Source organism: Lepidochelys olivacea (genome assembly GCF_965140295.1).
Source record: "Lepidochelys olivacea isolate rLepOli2 genome assembly, chromosome: 4".
Lineage (NCBI taxonomy): Eukaryota > Metazoa > Chordata > Testudines > Cheloniidae > Lepidochelys > Lepidochelys olivacea.
In genome coordinates, this window is record NC_140414.1 from 113,731,697 (window position 1) to 113,750,830 (window position 19,134).

The 19,134-nt window shown below is 43.1% G+C and overlaps 1 protein-coding gene across 2 annotated transcripts in view; it reads left to right on the top strand.

Moving 5' to 3' along the window:
• The first annotated feature begins 3,746 nt into the window (after window positions 1–3,746).
• CCDC149 (coiled-coil domain containing 149) overlaps window positions 3,747–19,134 on the top strand; it is a 63,061-nt gene continuing 47,673 nt past the window's right edge. For both annotated transcript variants that reach the window (XM_084625973.1, XM_084625974.1), the window contains exons 1-3: window positions 3,747–3,966; window positions 14,222–14,383; window positions 15,598–15,636. In XM_084625973.1, coding sequence (XP_084482099.1) covers window positions 3,919–3,966; window positions 14,222–14,383; window positions 15,598–15,636 — 249 coding nt within the window. In that variant the 5' untranslated portion in view covers window positions 3,747–3,918. The remainder of the gene's footprint in view (window positions 3,967–14,221; window positions 14,384–15,597; window positions 15,637–19,134) is intronic.

A 19,134-nucleotide genomic window follows, 5' to 3' on the forward strand; every position in this document is an offset into this window, starting at 1 on the left:
TTGCCTACCCCTGGTCTAGCCTAAAGAAAACCCTTGAGTCATCAGTTTACCAATAAACAAATCTAGTGTTCTCCCTTGAACCACTGTATTTTCTCTACAAAAATCCTTACTCACACTCCAGTCAATGTTCCGATGCTTAGATCCAAACTATGCATCAGTTCCACTGGGAATCCATCTTCTCCTGACTGATCCTGCTGGGGACTCTGCCTGTCTCCAGCACTCAGCACCCTGAGCTACCACCATCACCTGGGAACCCCGACCCGTTCAAGCCTCATGGAGTGGGTGAGATCCCCTTCTTTCTCTCTCTGTTTTCCTTTCTACCTTAGGTATTAACCTTTAATGTATGTTATGTTGGTTTAGCCCTCTTTGTGTAGTTATCACTATTATTCAATAAATAACTTTTATGGTTAAGCTTGTTGCTTCTCTCTCTCTCTTTCTGAACTTTACTCTTTTGTGTTTTTAGCTTCCCCCATTTACTCTGCAGCAACACTTCTTTTACCTAAGCTAAAGAGCCCTGTAGTGCCCAAAAATACCGTGGGGTTTGCTCATCAAGTGAGTTACTGCCAGTACAATTGTGACGTGAAAGTGGGATAGGGATGTGTTAAACCTGGGGCACATAGGGGAGGGGCAGCTGAAAGTGCTGCTCAGCCCAGCCTATTGAGACCAGGGGCACGAGAGGGTGACAGCTTGAAGGTGCTGCTTAACCCAGCCCATTGAGTACAGGGACATATGAGGGGATCAGCTTCAGAGTGCTGACTGACCTGGTCCGCTCAGACTTGCTCTGTTACTGTGTGTGTGTGTGTGTTTTCGTGTGTGTGTTCATCTAGTTTTAGGGCTGGAGAAACCCAGTCCTGGGGAACCTAGGTACTGCAGGATAGCTCCATTGGGAGGGGACTTGCAGAAGGAAGGAGTAGAGCTCCATATGAACACAGAAGTGACACAAACAGTATATTAATAGAATTACAGAACCCCTCCTCCCCCAGAGGAGTAACCCTAATAAATGAGCATACCCCAAGGTAACAGGCACATCTGGTAACATGGACCTTTGGTCTGACCCAGTATGGCCATTCTTATGTTCTTATGTAGAGTTTGGAGTTACACAGACAGTTGCAAGTTATCTGCAGAGAGGTGAGAAAAAACCCCAGAAGCAGACAAGATTGTCTGGAAAGAGTATGAAAGAAGAGACTGAGGACAGAACCCTGAACAACATCAATAGAGAGGGGAGACAAGGAGTCTAGAGACAAGAAGACCGGATTGAAGTTGGAGAGGGAGGTAGGGCTATGAATTTTTTTTCCAGATTACGAATTACAAGAGTAGGTTATTGGTGAAGTGATGGTGAAGGCACAGTAACTGAGGTAGGAGAACCAGGAGAGCTCACCTGTTAGAGAACAGGAAGGCTGGTTTTGTGGCTAAAGCAGTGGGCTGGGACTCAGGAGATCAGCATTTAATTCCCAGGATCCAGGGGAGAGTTGTTAAAGCTAAAGAGGAAAGGGATGAGAAAAAGTGAGAGAAGGCAAGAAGGAGGAGGAAGCAGGAGAAGATGAGGTTCAAGAGTTAGAAGAAGATTGCAGGAGGATATTAAAGAGTGAGAGGAGGTTGGAGAGGGGGTAGGAGGGATAGATAAACACTTCATCTCTGTGACTGTCAAGATGACTCCTATCCCCATCGTTAAAAGGCGCTACAAAAAGGAAGTAGATATACACAGTGCTGGGCTATTTGTTTATTTCATTCTCAGGGAGCTTACACGGAAACTAAATATTTCATAGCTGCAGAACAACAACAACCCCCTTGTCCCAACTACTTTTCATGATACCTTTCTGATTGTCAAGGCCACAACTTTGGGCCACAGTGTGTAACAAAGACCTAAAATGAGTGACACAAAAAAAAAATCATTCAGGAAACTTAAAATACTGTGGGATTCACTATTGCCAATCACAAGCGATCAAAAATCATGAGTCAGGCCCTAAAAATAACAAGTGACTTTAAATCTTAGGTTTTAAAAAGTAAACTTTGTGGCCTTGTTATTTGCCTTTTTGTTTCTGAGCCTTTACAGTGCACTCATGTCACATTTCAGGCTCTCTCTCTGCAACCATGAGGACTAGAAACTCACTTATTTTTTCAAATTAAAGTTGGGAGTCTGACATAATCACATAACTCCAGAAGATGGGTCTTTAAAAAACACACCATAGATACAAGATTTGTGATAAAATCACAAGAGCTGGCAATACAGTCCCCAAGGCTGATTCTGCGTCACCTTGCTTACCCGTCCCTGTCAGTTGCTCTCTGTGTGATTGAACTTCATGGCTTCAGTAGCCAGGATGCAGGATGCTGATGGTTACAACTTGAAACCTGATGCTGGAGTAAACGGAGGCAGAGAAGCAGAGTCCAGCAAGTTCATATCCAAGATCATTATTACTATGTATTCATCTGTATAACTTTAAACGGACAAATAACATGAGTCCATGCCCTATGGAGCTTACAATTTAAGAGCCAGATTCTGAGAGATTGGAGTCTGTTCTCTAGTCTTCCTGCCGCCCGTATGTTGCTCCTCCAGCATACATGGGAGGAGAACACTCACTGCACTATGGGTTCTGTGAGTGACATAAAGCAGCCAAAATTACCTAAGGGCGCTGCCTCGTATACCCTGGTGTAGGAGATCGAGAGGCAGTGGCTGGACCACTCTGCACTGTGACTAGCCATAGCTGCGAGGAGTCTGTTGCTCTAATTTACAATGGCAGTTGAATTGGCCCATCCAGTCTGAGGGGTCAGGCAAAGGTTGTACACCAATTTAAGCTAAGGTGTGAATTTAAAATAGTATATTGTTATTACTTCCATGTGAACACATTTAAGCCAATATAAGAAAGTGCCTTTTCCCCACCTTATATGAGAAAAAGTATGGGCTGGTGGTTATGGCTTTTGCTTAAACTGTGGGAGACACAAGTATCAAGGGGTAGCCATGTTAGTCTGTATCCACAAAAACAACAAGGAGTCTGGTGGCACCTTAAAGACTAACAGATTTATTTGGGTAAAACACCACTTCTTCAGATGCCTGGCATGCATCTGAAGAAGTGGGTGTTTTACCCACGAAAGCTTATGCCCAAATAAATCTGTTAAGTCTTTAAGGTGCCACCAGACTCCTTGCTGTTTTTGTGGGAGACACAGGTTCAATTCCCTGCTCTGCCACAAAATTCCTGCATAACCTTGGGCAAGTCACTTAGCCTCTGTGTGCCTCAGCTCCCTGTCTGGAAAATGGGACTAATACTTCCTTACAGCAGGGCACTGCGAGGCTAAATACCTTAAAGATCTTGGAGAGGTGGAGAGCTACTGCTGAGAAGAAGCTGTTTGCTGCAGTTTAGCTTATGTCGCTCTGCTCCGGGTTTCAGCTAAACTGGAACAGCCCAAGGCTCTTCTGGCGCGGCAAGAGCGTGCAGGTGCGGGGCCAGCCGCAGGGCTGCGGCGGGTAACACTCGCCCCTGCTGGGGGCGCTGCCGTTGGAGTCCGCGCGCCCTGGAGCCTGCCGGCCTGGCTGGCGAGGGCGGGGCTCCTGAGCCGGGGGCAGAGAGCAGGGGCCTTGTTGCACTGGGCTCCAACGCCCCACCCCGGCCTGGGCAGGAGGGGCGGGGCCGGGCCGCTGGCAGGGGGCGGGGCAGGCCGGGCCGGAGGGGCGAGGCTAGTCAGGCGGCGCCCGGGGGCGGAGCGGGGCGGACCACGCCGGAGGGGGCGGGGCTGGGCAGGCTCGTACCGGGATGCAGGGGGCGGGGCAGCCTCGGACCAGGATGCCGGAGGCGACACCGCCCCGGCAGGTGGTGGCGGTGGGGGGCCTCCGGCCGCTGCGCAGGCGGCTCCGCTGAGCCCACGTAGCGCTGGCGCTGCCCGGCCCTGGAGGCGGTGCCGGAGCGCTCCACTTGCCGCGCAGCCATGAGCTTCAATCGCACGGAGAGCGACTGGCAGGGGCTGGTGGGCGAGGTGAGGCGGCCTCGGCGGGGGGCCGGGCTGGGGGAGCGGCCGAGGCTCTAGCGGGGCGGCGTGGCCCGGGGGCCCGGAGGGGGCGGCTGCCGGCGCTTGGCCTCAGCGCTGTGCTCCGCGGGCGCGGGGTCCTGACCAGCGCTGGGGCAGGCCGGGGAGCCCGCCCGGGAGCGCTACAGGGGGCAGAGCCCGGAGCTCGGAGTAGGCCTGGACGTGGGCCGGCGATGCTGGCTCCCGCCCCCGGGGAGCCGAATGGTTCCGGCTGCCCCCTCTGCTGGGCTGTTCCCGCGCCGAGCCGGTTGCTCGTGAACAGCCTGGGGTGCCGCAGGTGCTGCAGTAACAGTGGGTGGAGCGGAGCCTGGGTGTTCCTGCTCCTAATGGAGGGCTGTGACAGCCCGCTAGCCAGCCCCTGGACCGCTGATCCTTGGCCCTTGGTTTGCACCTTCCTTCCCAAAGCCCTTCAGAGCGAGAAACACAGTTCGGTGCGGACCCAAAACACTGCAGTGACCTTGTGTGAGCTGTCGGGCTTGGAGCCCGTCCTGGGGAATAAGGAATGTGTGCCTTTCAATGATACGTCTTTTAAAAGTTTGTGACGACTTGGTCTGTGATGACTTCTCAAGGTGGGCGCTCTACAGGCACGGGAAGGAAAGCTCCATAATGTTTAAGTCCTTTGGCTGGCTTGTGGATGTTCCTTGCCCCCTCACTCTTCATGTATAATTGTTAGGCATCCTTCAGAAATTTTATACAATGTGAAACTTCATGGTGCACTGCTATCTGGTGTGTATCACATCTAATGCTGTCGAAATTAAATATTGGCACCAGATAGCACAGTTGTAAATGACATTGTCACAAGTTGCTTTGGGCCCAAACTTTAAATTTGTTTTTGCTTGCATGTACCAACTTCCTGATTACTACCAGAAGGCAGTTCTTACTTAGGTACTGATCCTGCAATTGCCAGTGCGAGAGTCACAGGGGGTTCACCTGTGCACAGATCAAATTGCAGCATTGCGGCCCTAGGCCTTAAATTGTTTTAAGCTTTTAGATAGTGTCAACAGAAAACAAAGGTTGACAGCGGACTGCACTTGAACGTAAGTATGCTGTGGTAGCCAATAGTATGTATACACAGCTTTGTTCATGTTTGAGACAAAATAGACTTCAGCTTTTGTTCTAATCTTGTTGCAAATGCAAGGCTTTAGACATCTACTTTAGAAGCATTGGGTACTTAAGCTATGCAAAACAGTCTTTATGGTAGACAAAGATTTGGGCCTGTAACCTCAATAGGTAGAAGTAACAATTCAATATTGGAAATATTATTTCTGTTTTACATGCCTTATACAAACCTCTGAACTATCTACACTTAAAAAAATATATAGTAACAGACTGTTAACAATTGGTAACACATGCACAAACCCAAAGTAGCAGGCAACCACGTAAAGAGGCATCAACTTGAAATTTATTTAGTTTCCAGCAAGTGAGTTAAAATTAGTATCTGGTAGTATACTGCCACTGTACCATGCCCACAACCTTTGCTGTTTTACAAGTACATTTTCCTGTTTACAAAAAAACAAAAAACTCGTCTCTCTTCTGCTGCTGTTTGAAAGTTCCCAAACTTACAATATGATTCATGTGGGTGAACCCACTGATTTCACTGCGGCTGTGCATGCATAACAATTGGTAACACATTGCAAGATTGTGGCATAGGGCCCTAATCTTGCAAACAATACTCCAACACAGAGCCATGAAACTGACAACTTCCAGTGACATCAGTGGGAATTTGTGTGAGCATGGGGATCTCAGCTAATTCAGCTACTTCCAGGATTGGGGTCTAACTGTCAACACACACAATGCTGTATCAAATACACAATAAGCTGGAAGACTGAAATATGCATTTTCTCTATTCTTCTGGTTTTTACACAATATGAAATGTCAGGACAGAATTTTTCTCATCAGTCTTGAGGGAACATGGGGGATGGGGAAAGAAAAGGGTTTTTTAAATTATGGTGGAGGGAAGTGTCCCCGGACTTCTTAAAAACACTCATGACTTTATTTGGTTCATCAGACTTCCAAAATATTGTAGCCTACAGACTCCAAGTCTGGGCTCTGATCCTGAAATTAAACCCATGTGGATGAGCCCTTGTGCCCCTGCAGAGCCTCATTGATCATACCAAGTTTAGGCTATGGTTAGGGCCCTACCAAATTCACTGCTGTGAAAAATGCATCATGGACCATGATATCTGGTCTCTTGTGTATTTTTAACCTATACTATTCAGATTTCATAGGAGAAGCCAGCGTTTCTCAAACTCAGGGTTTGAGACTCCCAAAAGGGAGTCGTGCTGGGGGGAGGCAGGCACAAGGTGATTGTAGAGGGGTCATGGTACTGCCACCCTTACTTCTGCACTGCCTTCAGAGCTGGGAACCTGGAGAGTGGCAGCTGCTGGCAAGGGCCCAGCTCTGCAGGCAGCAGCACAAAGTAAGGGTGGCACTGCCATGCCATGCCATCCTTACTTCTGCATTGCTACTGGCAGTGGCGCTGCCTTCAGACTTGGAAGATCAAGATTCAGTTTGCAGTTCTATCACAGATTTCCTGTGAACTTAGACAAGTCGCCTTGTGTTCACAAGTTGCTCTGGTTTAACTGGAACGAATTTTAAAAATCAGTTTAGTTAAATCAGTGCAAAACCATGTGTGTACTGTCGTAAAATGATGTAAACTTGGCTTATATTGGGTCAAATTGCAAAGGATGAATATAAACAAATAACCAGTATGTAGGGACAAAATTAAAAAAGCCAAGGCACAAAATGAGAATAAAATAGCTAGAGACATAAAGGGTAACAAGGAAACCTACAAATACATTAGAAACAAGAGGAAGACCAAGCACAGGGTAGGGCCACTACTTAGTGGGGGGGAACAATAACAGAAAATGTGAAAACGGCAGAAGTGTTAAATTGTTTTTTGTTTGTTTCAGTTTTCACCAAAAAGGTTAGTGGGCTAGTAGCAATAGGAAGGCTAACATAGTGAATGCCACTGAAAATGAGGTAGGATCAGAGGCTAAAATAGGGAAAGAACAAATTAAAAATTACTTAGACAAGTTAGATGTCTTCAGGTCACCAGGTTCTGATGAAATACATCCTAGAATACTCAAGGAGCTGACTGACTAGATATCTGAGCCATTAGCAATTATCTTTGAAAAGTAATGGAAGAGATTCCAGAGGACTGGAAGAGGGCAAATATCGTTCCAATAAAAAAGGGAATAAGGACAACCCCGGGGAATTATGGACGAGTCAGCTCGGAAAGATAATGGAGCAAATAATTAAGCAATCAGTTTGCGAACACCTAGAAGATAATAAAGTGATAAGTAACAGTCAGCTTTCTTTGACAGGGTAGCAAGTCTGGTGGATGGTGGGGAAGCAATATACAGTGTGTAGTATATTGTGTCTTTAATAAGGCTTTTGATACTGTCTTGCATGACCGCTCATAAATAAACTACAAAAATACAATCTAGATGGAACTACTATAAGGAGGGTGCATAACTGGTTCAAAAACTGTTCCCAGAGAGTAGTTATCAGTGGTTCACAGTCAAGCTGCAAGGGCATAATGAGTGGGGTCCCACAAGGATCAGTTCTGGGTCCAGTTCTGTTCAATTTCTTCATGAATTATTTAAATAATGGCATAGAGAATAGACTTATAAAGTTTGTGGATGATACCAAGCTGGGTGGGGTTTCAAGTTCTTTGCAGGATAGGATTAAAATTCAAAATGATCTGGAGAAATGCTCTGAAGTAAATAGGATGAAATTCAATGAGGACAAATGCAAAGTACTCCACTTGGGAAGGAACAATCAGTTGCATACATACAAAATGGAAAATGACTGCCTAGGAAGGAGTACTGCAGAATGGAGTCTGGGGGTTATTGTGGATCACAAGCTAAATATGAGTGAACTATATAGCACAAAAAAAGCAAACATCATTCTCGGATGTATTAGCAGGAGTGTTGTAAGCAAAATACGAGAAGTAATTATTCTGCTCTACTCTGCACTGATTAGACCTAACTGGAGTATTGTGTCCATTTCTAAGTGCCACATTTCAGGAAAGATGTGGACAAATTGGAGAAAGTCCAGAGAAGAGCAGCAAAAATGATTAAAGGTCTAGAGAACATGGCCTATAAGGGAAGATTGAAGAAATTGTGTTTCTTTAGTCTGGAGAAGAGAAGACTGAGAGGGGACATAAGTTTTCAAGTACATAAAATGTTACGAGAAGGGAGAAAAATTATTTTCCTTAACCTCTGAGGATGGGACAAGAAGCAATGGGCTTAGATTGCACCAAGGGTGGTTTAGGTTGGACATTAGGAAAAACTTCATTACTGTCAGGTTGGTTATCGTACTGGCTTCCACATTTCTTGGGCAGTACAGACAGTTGGATACTGGGGAAGCAAGAGGGGTGAAAGAGGTGAATACTGTGTCTCTGCCCACTGTGGTCAAGAACGGGAAAAAGGTATCCAATGGGTACCCCAAGAAATGTTGAAGGCTGAACACGGGTAATAAGATCTGAACCAAAGACCGTAAATCCCTTAAGGGCTTGTCTACATTACAAAATATGCTTTTTGAACATGACTTTGAAAAATGAAATCAAATTACATCATGCTGACCTCTACTTAAGTCAGTGTAGACCAGGACAAATAGTGTTTAGTCACAGTTACTTGAATCGCTGAACTCTGATCCACGGTGAGACTGTTGTCTATAGGATCTCTGCCTCATGTACTTTATCATCTGGGAATTGCTTTCCCAGCTCACTTCATTGCTACAGCTCACTTCATTGGATGCATACTGTGGAAAGTGTAGAAGATCTTTTTATACACACAAAGCATGAAAAAATACCTCCTCCTACCCCACTCTCCTGCTGGTAATAGCTTATCTAAAGTGATCACTCTCCTTACAATGTGTATGATAATCAAGTTGGGCCATTTCCAGCACAAATCCAGGTTTTCTCACGGATTTGTGCTGGAAATGGCCCAACTTGATTATCATACACATTGTAAGGAGAGTGATCACTTTAGATAAACTATTACCAGCAGGAGAGTGGGGTGGAAGGAAGTATTGTTTCATGGTCTCTGTGTATATAATGTCTTCTGCAGTTTCCACAGTATGCATCCGATGAAGTGAGCTGTAGCTCACGAAAGCTTATGCTCAAATAAATTGGTTAGTCTCTAAGGTGCCACAAGTACTCCTTTTCTTTTTGCGAATACAGACTAACATGGCTATTACTCAGGAAGAAAAAGGATTGTCTAATGGGTACAGCAATTGACTGAAACCCAGAAGAACTGTTTTTTATCTTTGGCTTTGTCACAGACTTCGGATGTGATGCTGGGAAAGTCATTTAAACCAGAATTGTAACAGGTGGCCACTAATTGTGTTCCTCATTTCCTCAGACCTAACTAGACACCTAAAGCCTAATTTTCAGGTGTGCTGAGTACTCAACATTGCAACTGAAGTCAGTGGGAGAAGCCAGTGCTGACCTGTGAAAAGTCAGCCCCATGGCAACTTGAAGGTTACTCCATCATTAAGACACCCAAAGTCAATGGATATTTTTGGAAATTTTGGCATTAATCTTTCAGTCCCTCAGTTCCCCATTTCTGCAATACCTCATAGGGGCGAGGGCGTTGTGAAGATAAAGGCTTTAATAGTTGAGGGCGTGAAACATTAGTGATTCGGACTTCTTGTCCAAAAGATTTGAGTGTATAGTTTCAGCTCTCAAGAACGGAAATAGCAATGGAAGAAGATAAGTTTCAACATCTTTGTATAGTACCATTGAGTTCCTACCAAAATTTAGGAGTTGTACTGATTCCAGAATGCTGAGAATACATAGAATGCAGTCCACAGTGATTCATAAGCAGAGGTTAGAGATGTTTTCATTACTCTTGCTCTCAGCCAGTTGGTGATTTGATGTGGAAATAATGGCAAGAAGGGAAATACGAAGCTATAAGCCAGTCATTTATACAAATGTAATATAGACAAATTTCTAAACTATTTTGTGATATGAACTTGTCATGCATTATTGTAAATTCTAAGACCTTGACAGTGTCCCAGCTTCATTGGATTATTAGACCATGTCTGCATAGTAGCTGATGAGATCTAACCAGATTTGTCACTAAAAATAGCTGTGGACAAATAATTAGTGTTTGGGGTAGAGAGGGTCACCTTGGCACAATTCCATTCTCCTGTAATATCAGTCTCTTACTCGGTTTCACTAAAGAAGTTACCAGGTCGTAAAGCATTTCAGGCAATAAATAGTTTGTCATATATATATATATATATATATATATATATATATATATATATATATATATATATATATATATATATATTCCTTTTAATTATTATGATCTGCCTGGTAGCAATTATCATTTGTTTTATTGCAGATAACAGTTAATTGGTAGATAAGTCACTAGGCAAATAAGGAAACCCATACGCTTCAGCTTTTTAGATTGAAGGGACGCAAGCAGGTTCATGGGTAACTTCTTGTTTTGTTGTTTTTAAGCTGACATTGAAAAGGAAGCTTTCTTGGATTTTAAAATTTAATATAACCATGCAGAAGAGATTTTTATTTTTTATTTTATTTTTTGGTGTGGTATAAATATTTTACTGTACCTAGAATACATTACAGAATTCATTTTGTTCATATCTCACTGATTGTGTGGCCTACTGTACGTAACCTTTTTTCTTCCACTTGAGAAAAGGAAACCTTTGGCATTCATGTAAACAGAAGCAGCTATTGGATATTTTTTCTAAAGACCTACGCTTAAAAATCTCTTTGCTTTGCTTTTTCCATTTCTTGCTTTGTTCAAACCAGAATATTCAAGTCTGTGTTTTCTGTTTTAATCGGCACCATACTGGTTCTGCTGGTCTCATTTGTTCAGATATGCAGTTTTCAACAGGGCCCTGTTATTTCCTTAAATACCTTCCTCTCTTGTTATTCAGTTGGTCTCATTCACTTTATGGCCATTATTCCTTTTTTAATTGGTAAAAAGCATATGCATTGCATAGTGTCTCGCTTGCCTACTTTGAATTGTCTTGATATAATTTATTATTACGTGAAAAACAAATAGATTAGAATTGGGAACATAGTTCTGGAGAATCATAGTTTTGGAGAATCATCAAGCTTAGGAGAATAGGCTGTTACTGTAGATTTTTTTTACTTTTGACATAAGTCCACAGAAGCAAACTCCATATTATTTTTTTAAATCCATTTAGAAGGTAAAAATGCCTACATAGAAATATCAAGCCACCTTCTTATGTATGGCTCTTCATCAGTATATAATTCACTAAGTCAGAGCACAATTGACTCAATGTGCGGAGGACATTGTGATCCCTTTTCATTTGGACCCTGAACACAGTTGTCACCATCTGTTCACGGTTCAGTCACTGTCAGCCTAATTGATAAGGGTAAATTACCTTCTCCCCATAAAAGGTGACATGTTCTTTCATGCTCTGAATGTACTTCTAATGGAGGCCTGACATGGATGGCAGGATCTATTTTTGTTTAGCATTTGATCTATATTTACTGGTTGAAAGCCTGCATTTGTACTGCAGTATAGTTACAGGCTACCATGTAGCTCTTGTAACTAACAGATCTTCATTCATAATTCCATTTTATGGTCTGAAGGCCTAAATCTTAAGACTGGCTCTACCCAGCCAGTCATAGTGGTGCTTGGAAGTAGTTGCTCATTGTGAACATCTTCTGATATGAGGTGCTCAATTGCTGCTCCCCTCTCATTATACACATTGCCTAATCAGTTCTATGATCCACATCAGGCTGACTGCATGTGCCAGTCCCCTTGTTGCTGGTCAATAAATGAGTATGGGGACTTTTTTTACAAGGAATTTTGTGTTTACTTTCACTTTTATATGTATTAATTAACCTGTCCAATTGCCATTTCTGGTAGCGAGTAATTATTTGGGGAAGGAATTTGTTGGGCTTACGTATATGAGAACATCTGAATAAAGGAAAGGGAGCTCTTCAAAGAGGACTCCTTCATAAAGGAAAAAGTTTGAAATTCAAGTGATTTATCAGCAAAACTGTTGGAGGCAGACTTTTATAGATATCTATAAAGGGCCTGTCAAAGTTAATTCTCAGGTCTCAGAGTTAGTATTTTAATTCCTTCTATTTATCTTTTTCCTTTATTAGGAATATGTTAGAAATGTTTTCATACATATGGTATATTAGGATGGTTTTCTGTTCCAACAGCTTTATTCACCTGAAGTCATAACTCTTGGCTTGTGATTTTACTTCCAAGTAGCAATTCATAATCTTGTACAGAAATCCCTTACTTTTGGTTGGTCTTAAAGTAGGGAGAGAAAGAAACTAGAAATGGATGAACACAATTGTTCATTGAAGTTTAGAATTGTTTACGCTGTCATTAGAGTAACTGACAGCATTACATTTTAGATTCTGGATGGCTTTTTTGGTTTTTACCATGGATTTGCCACTTTCAAGGTGTCAGGACACAAGTACAGAGGTATAGTTGCCTTCGTGAGGCTTATGCCAAGGCATCATAATCCAGAACATTTATGGCAGTGTTTCAATTTCTTTGCTGCCAGGAATAAAATTAATCCAAGGTGGAAGTGTCCTCTCCAGGAGCTCAAATCCTTCTTGGAATTGCTTTTCATTTCCCTTTTGGTTTTGCAACTAAGCATTTGCCATTTTTGGAAGACATTAGTACAGCTAATGTATCAAACACTCCCCCAACCTTTTCCTTACTCATTTTAAATTGAAGTTAAGTAAGTCAATTCCAGGCAAGTAGTATATATGAGTAATGATTTTTGTCCTGAAGAACTACACTGACTTGAACAGTATGGAAGTGCTGATGCTGTTGCTTTGTATAAGAGCCCATAATGACAAAATATTCTTGTCAGAGTATATAATGAAACTATAAATTGTTTTCATGAATGCTGTGATGTTTGGTCTCTTACAGGGCAAATTCAAAATGTATTTAGTACCACATCTCATATATGTGAATAACATCAAGTTGTACAGTATGTACAGTAGAAATATAGCACTCTTCACAGACACACTCTCGTGTGCGGTGAGAGAGTCTGACTGCACGTTGTAAAAACTGAAGCAAGTTGTATAAACACTTTTTTTGAGAATTAAAATTCAGATATGACAGAAAAGCATGATATATGCATATATAATACATAATTTCTCCCACTTTCTCCCTCAAAATCAAGGGCTCAAGGGAAAGTGGTGGCGTGGGGTAGACTAGTAGATAACTTTAATGGCTTGTACACCAGTGCTAGGAGCTTGGGTAGTAACAAACAAGAGGAATTGGAATTGCTCATTTATGAACATAAATTTGATCTAGCTAGTGTTACAGAAACCTGGTTTGAATCCCATGATAGGAATATTAAAATCAATTGCTAAAATCTATTTAGGAAGGATCGAGTGGGGGATAGGGGAGGGGGAGTGGCACTCTGCCAAAAATGGCATTACCTGTTCCTAAGTTCCTGATAACTCAAAAGAAAATGATCCTGCATGCTTACAGGTGCAAACAGATAAAGCATAAGATGGGGTATTACTTGGTGTCTGCTACAGATGTCCGAATCACATTAGGGAGCAGAATGACCAGCTCCTTATGCATGTATCTATTGTGTGCAGGGGGGGAAAAGAGCTGTGTGATTATGGAGGACTTCAATTTAGGTGATACATGCTTGAGGTCTCATAGTGCTGGTACTAAAACATGCTTGGAATTTCTAAATATTATGGATGACAATTTCCTAACTCAAAAAGTGTTGCAACCGATGCCAGGGAATTCTATATTAGACCTAGACTTGACAGATAGAGGAACTGATTACAGAACTAAAAATTAATGGTAATTTAGGTAATTATGATTGGGAATTGTTTAGGAACATTTTACTAGATGCTCAAAAAGCCACAATCCAGGTTAAGCTGTGGAATTCTCTGGCTGCTTCTATGGATGGTGTCTAGGGGGAAAATGGCCAGGAAACTCTGTGACTTGAAACTGTTGGAATAATTTGGCCCTAAGAGTTGATTTTAGGATTCTCTTGTCCAGCAAATACTTTCCCAGTGATTCTAGTATATTAAAGTCTTCAGTTTTAACCTAGAAAGACACAAACGTACACCTCTAAACCCTTACAGATAAATTGCTTTTAAAATATTTTCTTAATGCAAACTTAGTCTTCTCAGTTCAGCATAGTCTTGTGAATTAATGCTTTGTCCAATTACTTTCCCTTTTCTCTTTTGCAGTATCTGGTATGTAAAAGAAAGCTAGAAAGTAAAAAGGAAGCATTGCTGATACTTTCCAAGGAACTGGACACATGTCAACAGGAAAGAGACCAGTACAAGCTTATGGCCAATCAGCTGCGGGAACGACACCAGTCACTGAAAAAGAAATACCGGGAGCTGATTGTATGTTACTTTATGAACATTGTAGTGATTTGGGCAAGAATGAACCTGAATTTAAAGTGTTTTCCTTTTATGAGTGCAGTGTATGCTGTAAAAATTAATTGTTTGCTATACTACTTCCAGATGGTATGATCCCGATTCCACCATTATTTATTTGTTAAGCGCTGATGTAGTTGGCTCTATAAAAGTTGGCTTGGCAGGATTCGATTTAAATTGACAGATGTTTGTAAATGTTTCAGCTGCCACTCTGAATCCGATTAAGGTAACAGTCGCTGTAAGTTCAGCCTCCCCTCTGCACCTTGTGCCTGCAGAGATTGGTGTCGCTGGCCCTGTGGCAGCACAGAGCCCTCTGCAGCCCTGCTGTCAAAGGAGTGGGTGGAGCTGTGACAATGGGCCAATAACACTGGACCTCTGCAGATGCAAGGTGCAAGGAAGACACTGGTCCTGGCCAGTGGAGCAAAGACCTCTGGCCAGACCTGTAAGGAGAAGGACAAGCCTCTGGCCATGGGAGAAGCCACCTCACCGCTGAATGGCTCTTGCCCAGGGACAGAGCCAGTCAGCGTGGGGTGCTCTTCCTCCTCCTCCACATTGAGTGGCGAGTTGACCTCCTGGCAGCCCTGGCCGGGGATCTGTGCTCTGCCAAGCTAGGACTGCAGCCTCCTCCGCACCTTGCACCTGCTGTCTTGGGCCCCTCGACAGCATAGAGCGCATCCTGCAGCTCTGCAGTCAGTACATTAACCCCCCTGGAGCCTTGCTGTCAATGCTGCCCTAACCTGCTCCCCTTAATTTTCTTCAATTAACTATTTTTACAGTTGCAGGAAATTAATTAATGGAAAAAAATAAAAATTAAATTCTGCCAAGACTGTGTATAAGGCACAAACAAAGACCATTCCAATCCCAAGGAGGTTAATCTAAAAGTCAGGCTACCATTTAAAAACTGACTGCAGTGTTATGCCACGGTAACGTCATGCACTGTTATGGAGAACAATGCAACACAAATGTATGATATGCTGTTTTTAGCAATGTACATAAATCTTAACTCTCCAGTTCAAAGAATCTTCTGAAGTTAACATGAAGTGTCTCTAATCAAACTGCAACTTTTTGAAAGCTATTGGTTCAGATATATTCTGGTGTTTTAAAGTCTTAGAGCCGCAAAGCTTATATGGTTACCGATTTTAGAAATAAGCTGCCAATAAAATGTATCTCTTTATTTGTAGGATGGGGATCCCTGTCTTCCTCCTGAAAAAAGAAAACAGGTAGGCTTTTTCTGTTTTTAGTTGGCATCATACATAAACTATTTTGTGAGAATTCAAACTCTTAAAACTATATTGATGTCAATAAAAAAAAATCTGATATTCAAGTGGACATTCCAATTCACATTGGAAGACCATGAAGTCTTCAGTGACTCGTGCTTTCTTTTAAATATGCTAACTCCTGAAATACCTGAGCTATCATTAATAGAGCAAATGGTTATGCCTATCATTTTACCTAAACTGAAATCAACAAGGGTAAGAGAGTTGAGATTACCTCTTCATTTGTATTTCTTGTATCCTAAAACAAGTGAACAATTAGGGGTATCATGGTGTCAAAGGGGGCTTAGAAATCTTTTGCATGTATACCAGTTACTTACACCGTGTTTAGGTGCTCTTTCCAATTGCATGGTTTCCTGGTTTTGTGGGGGGGTTTCAGTGTGGAGCTATATTAATTACTTATACTTATTTTAGGCTAGAGGTTCAGTGACCGTGCTCAACAGAGTACTTGTTGGTCTGCAGAGAGCTGGCAGTTGCATGAGGATGGATCTTGGTTTCTACTGAGAAATATAAGAAATGAGAGGGTGTGATGAAATGAAGAACAGAAATAACCATTGTAACTTCTCAAAACGGGCAAAACATCTGTTGCACTAATGCCAGGCAAAAATATATGAATATTTTCCTGTTGTTGTCTTTGAACGGAGGGGCTAGCTTTTTTTTTTTTTTTTTTTGCCACTGGGATAGTATTTGAGCACAGATAGGAGGGAAAGTAGTGGTCTGGGTGAGCCCAAAGGAAAGGTGTCCATGAAACAGTCTCTCTAAGATGTAGCCCACATTATTGAGAATTTGAGACTCCCCATTTTAGTCAGTCATCAGTCTCTCCTGGTGCCTAACATTCATATTAACAGTTTTTTCTTCTCAGTATCTAATTTAGCATTTAAAAACCTAAATTCATATTCCCTTTAAACTCCAGAGAGGTGAAATCCCAATCCATATCCCCAAATGTTCAAAAATTACCTCAGGCCTCAAAAAATCATGAGTTTTAAAAATAACAAATTATGGGTTCCTTTTTGTTTTGAGTCTCTGGGCTTCACTCAGATCACATTTTCTATTTTTTTTTTTTTTTTGAAACCTAGAGAGCTTAAAACTTCCTTTTAAAAATTTAAATTTTAAAATGGTAACTCAGATGTTCATAGAACCACTTGACTCCAGGAGCTGCCGTTTTAGGAAAAAACACCAAATATGGTGAGACTTGTGATGAACTCATAAGTTTCGGCAACACTGCCTAATACTTCCCTTCAAAACGATCTATAGAAAAGTCAGAAGAGTGCTGAAAATAATAATGTAGGTAGAAAGGTTAGAAAACAGCGCTTAGAAGGAAGTACACTTGAAGGGCTGAAGATTTACATGTACTGTAAATACTGCCTATGTGCACTGGAGTGAAATTAAAACCACATGTCAACTTTTATTCTGAGTTTACTGGCTCTATTGTGCTCGTGACACCTGTGGAGCTGCCATTCCACATATGCATGTCAGCGGTGTGGAAGGGCCATCCCTCCATGTTTACCTACTCCTTTAACTTCAGAGTAGAGGGCAGAGAGGAGAACTGGCTCCTCTGTCTCAAATCTGGTTGGCCAGAGGACTGGGTCAGAATCCGACTCCTGCCTTCCCATTATCAGGCTGCTTCCCACTGGAGGAGGAAAGTGCTACTCCGTAAATGGAGCTTAGCTCTCTCTCACTGGGGACAGGATTGGTTGGCTATAGGCTACTTGGGTGGCAGAGGGGCGTTGCTGGGATAAGGCTGGCTTTGGGCAGCAAACAGCTGCTGCTGTTGGGAATAGGTCTAAACACAGCCTGCACCCAGGGCTCGGATATTGGCCCACAGAGCAGGCTAAGGCACTCCCATAGCCAGGGTGGAGGAGTAGATGAAACCCAGCTGAGGAAGCCCTGACAAGCATGGAGACCACTGGGCTGGACACGACAATATAGCAGCATCCAAGATTCACAACTTGGAGCTCACACCACACCCAAACGTGAGTGATAAGTGCAGGGGACAGGAGATGCCCTCTTTTGGGACTAAGGGACTCTGACTGTTGAACCACTTGGAGGAGAGGAAGGTGATCAGGAAACAGCCAACATGGATTCACCAAGGACAAGTCATGCCTGACCAACCTGATTCCCTTCTAAGTTGAGACAAGTAGAGGGAGGGATAGCTCAGTGGTTTGAGCATTGGCCTGCTAACCCCAGGGCTGTGAATTCAATCCTTGAGGGGGCCATTTAGGGATCTGGGGCAAAAATAAGGGACGGTACTTGGTCCTGCTGTGAAGGCAGGGGACTGGACTCAATGGCCTTTCAAGGTTCCTTCCAGTTCTGAGAGATAGGTATATCTTCATATTAAAGGCTAAACTGGCTCTGTGGATATGGGGAAAGCGGTGGGTGTGATATACCTTGACTTTAGCAAAGTTTTTGATACAGTCTCCCCCGGTATTCTTGCCAGCAAGTTAAAGTAGTATGGATTGGATGAGTGGACTATAAGGTGGATAGAAAGCTGGCTAGATCATTGGGCTCAACAGGTAGTGATCAATGGCTCAATGTCTAGTTGGCAGCCGGTATCAAGCGGATTTCCTCAGTGGTCGGTCCTGGGGCTGGTTTTGTTCAACATGTTCATTAATGATCTGGATGATGGGATGGATTGCATCCTCAATAATTTTGTGGATGACACTAAGCTGGGGGGAGAGATGGGGCCAGAGTGACCTAGACAGAGTGGAGGATTGGACCAAAAAATCTGATGAGGTTCAACAAGGACAAGTGCAGAGACCTTAGGATGGAAGAGTCCCATGCACTGCTACAGACAGGGGACCGACTGGCTAAGCGGCAGTTCTGCAGAAAAGGACCTGGGGATTAAAGTGGACAAGAAGCTGGGTATGAGTCAACAGTGTGCCCTTGTTGCCAAGAAGGCTAACAGCATACCGGGCTGCTTTAGTGGGAGCATTGCCAGCAGATCGAGGGAAGTGATTATTCCCCTCTATTTGCCACTGGTGAGGCCACATCTGTCCCCACTACAGAAAGGATGTGGACGAATTGGAGAGAGTTCAGCGGAGTGCAGTGAAAAAGGTTAGGGGGTGGGGCGCATAACTTACAAGGATAGGCTGAGGAAATTGGGCTTATTTTGTCTACAGAAGAGAATAGTAAAGGGGCATTTGATAGCAGCCTTCAACTACCTGAAGTGGGGTTCCAAAGAGGGATGGAACTGGTCTCAGTGGTGACAGATGGCGGAACAAGGAGTAATGGTCTCAAGTTGCAGTGGGGGAGGTCTAAGTTGGATATCAGAAAAAACTATTTTACTAGGAGGGTGGTGAAGCACTGGAATGGGTTCCCTAGGGAGGTGGTAGAATCTCCATTCTTAGAGATTTTTAAGGCCTGTCTTGACAAAGCCCTGGCTGGGATGATTTAGTTCGGGTTGGCCCTGCTTTGAGCAGGGGGTTGGACTAGATGACCTCCTGA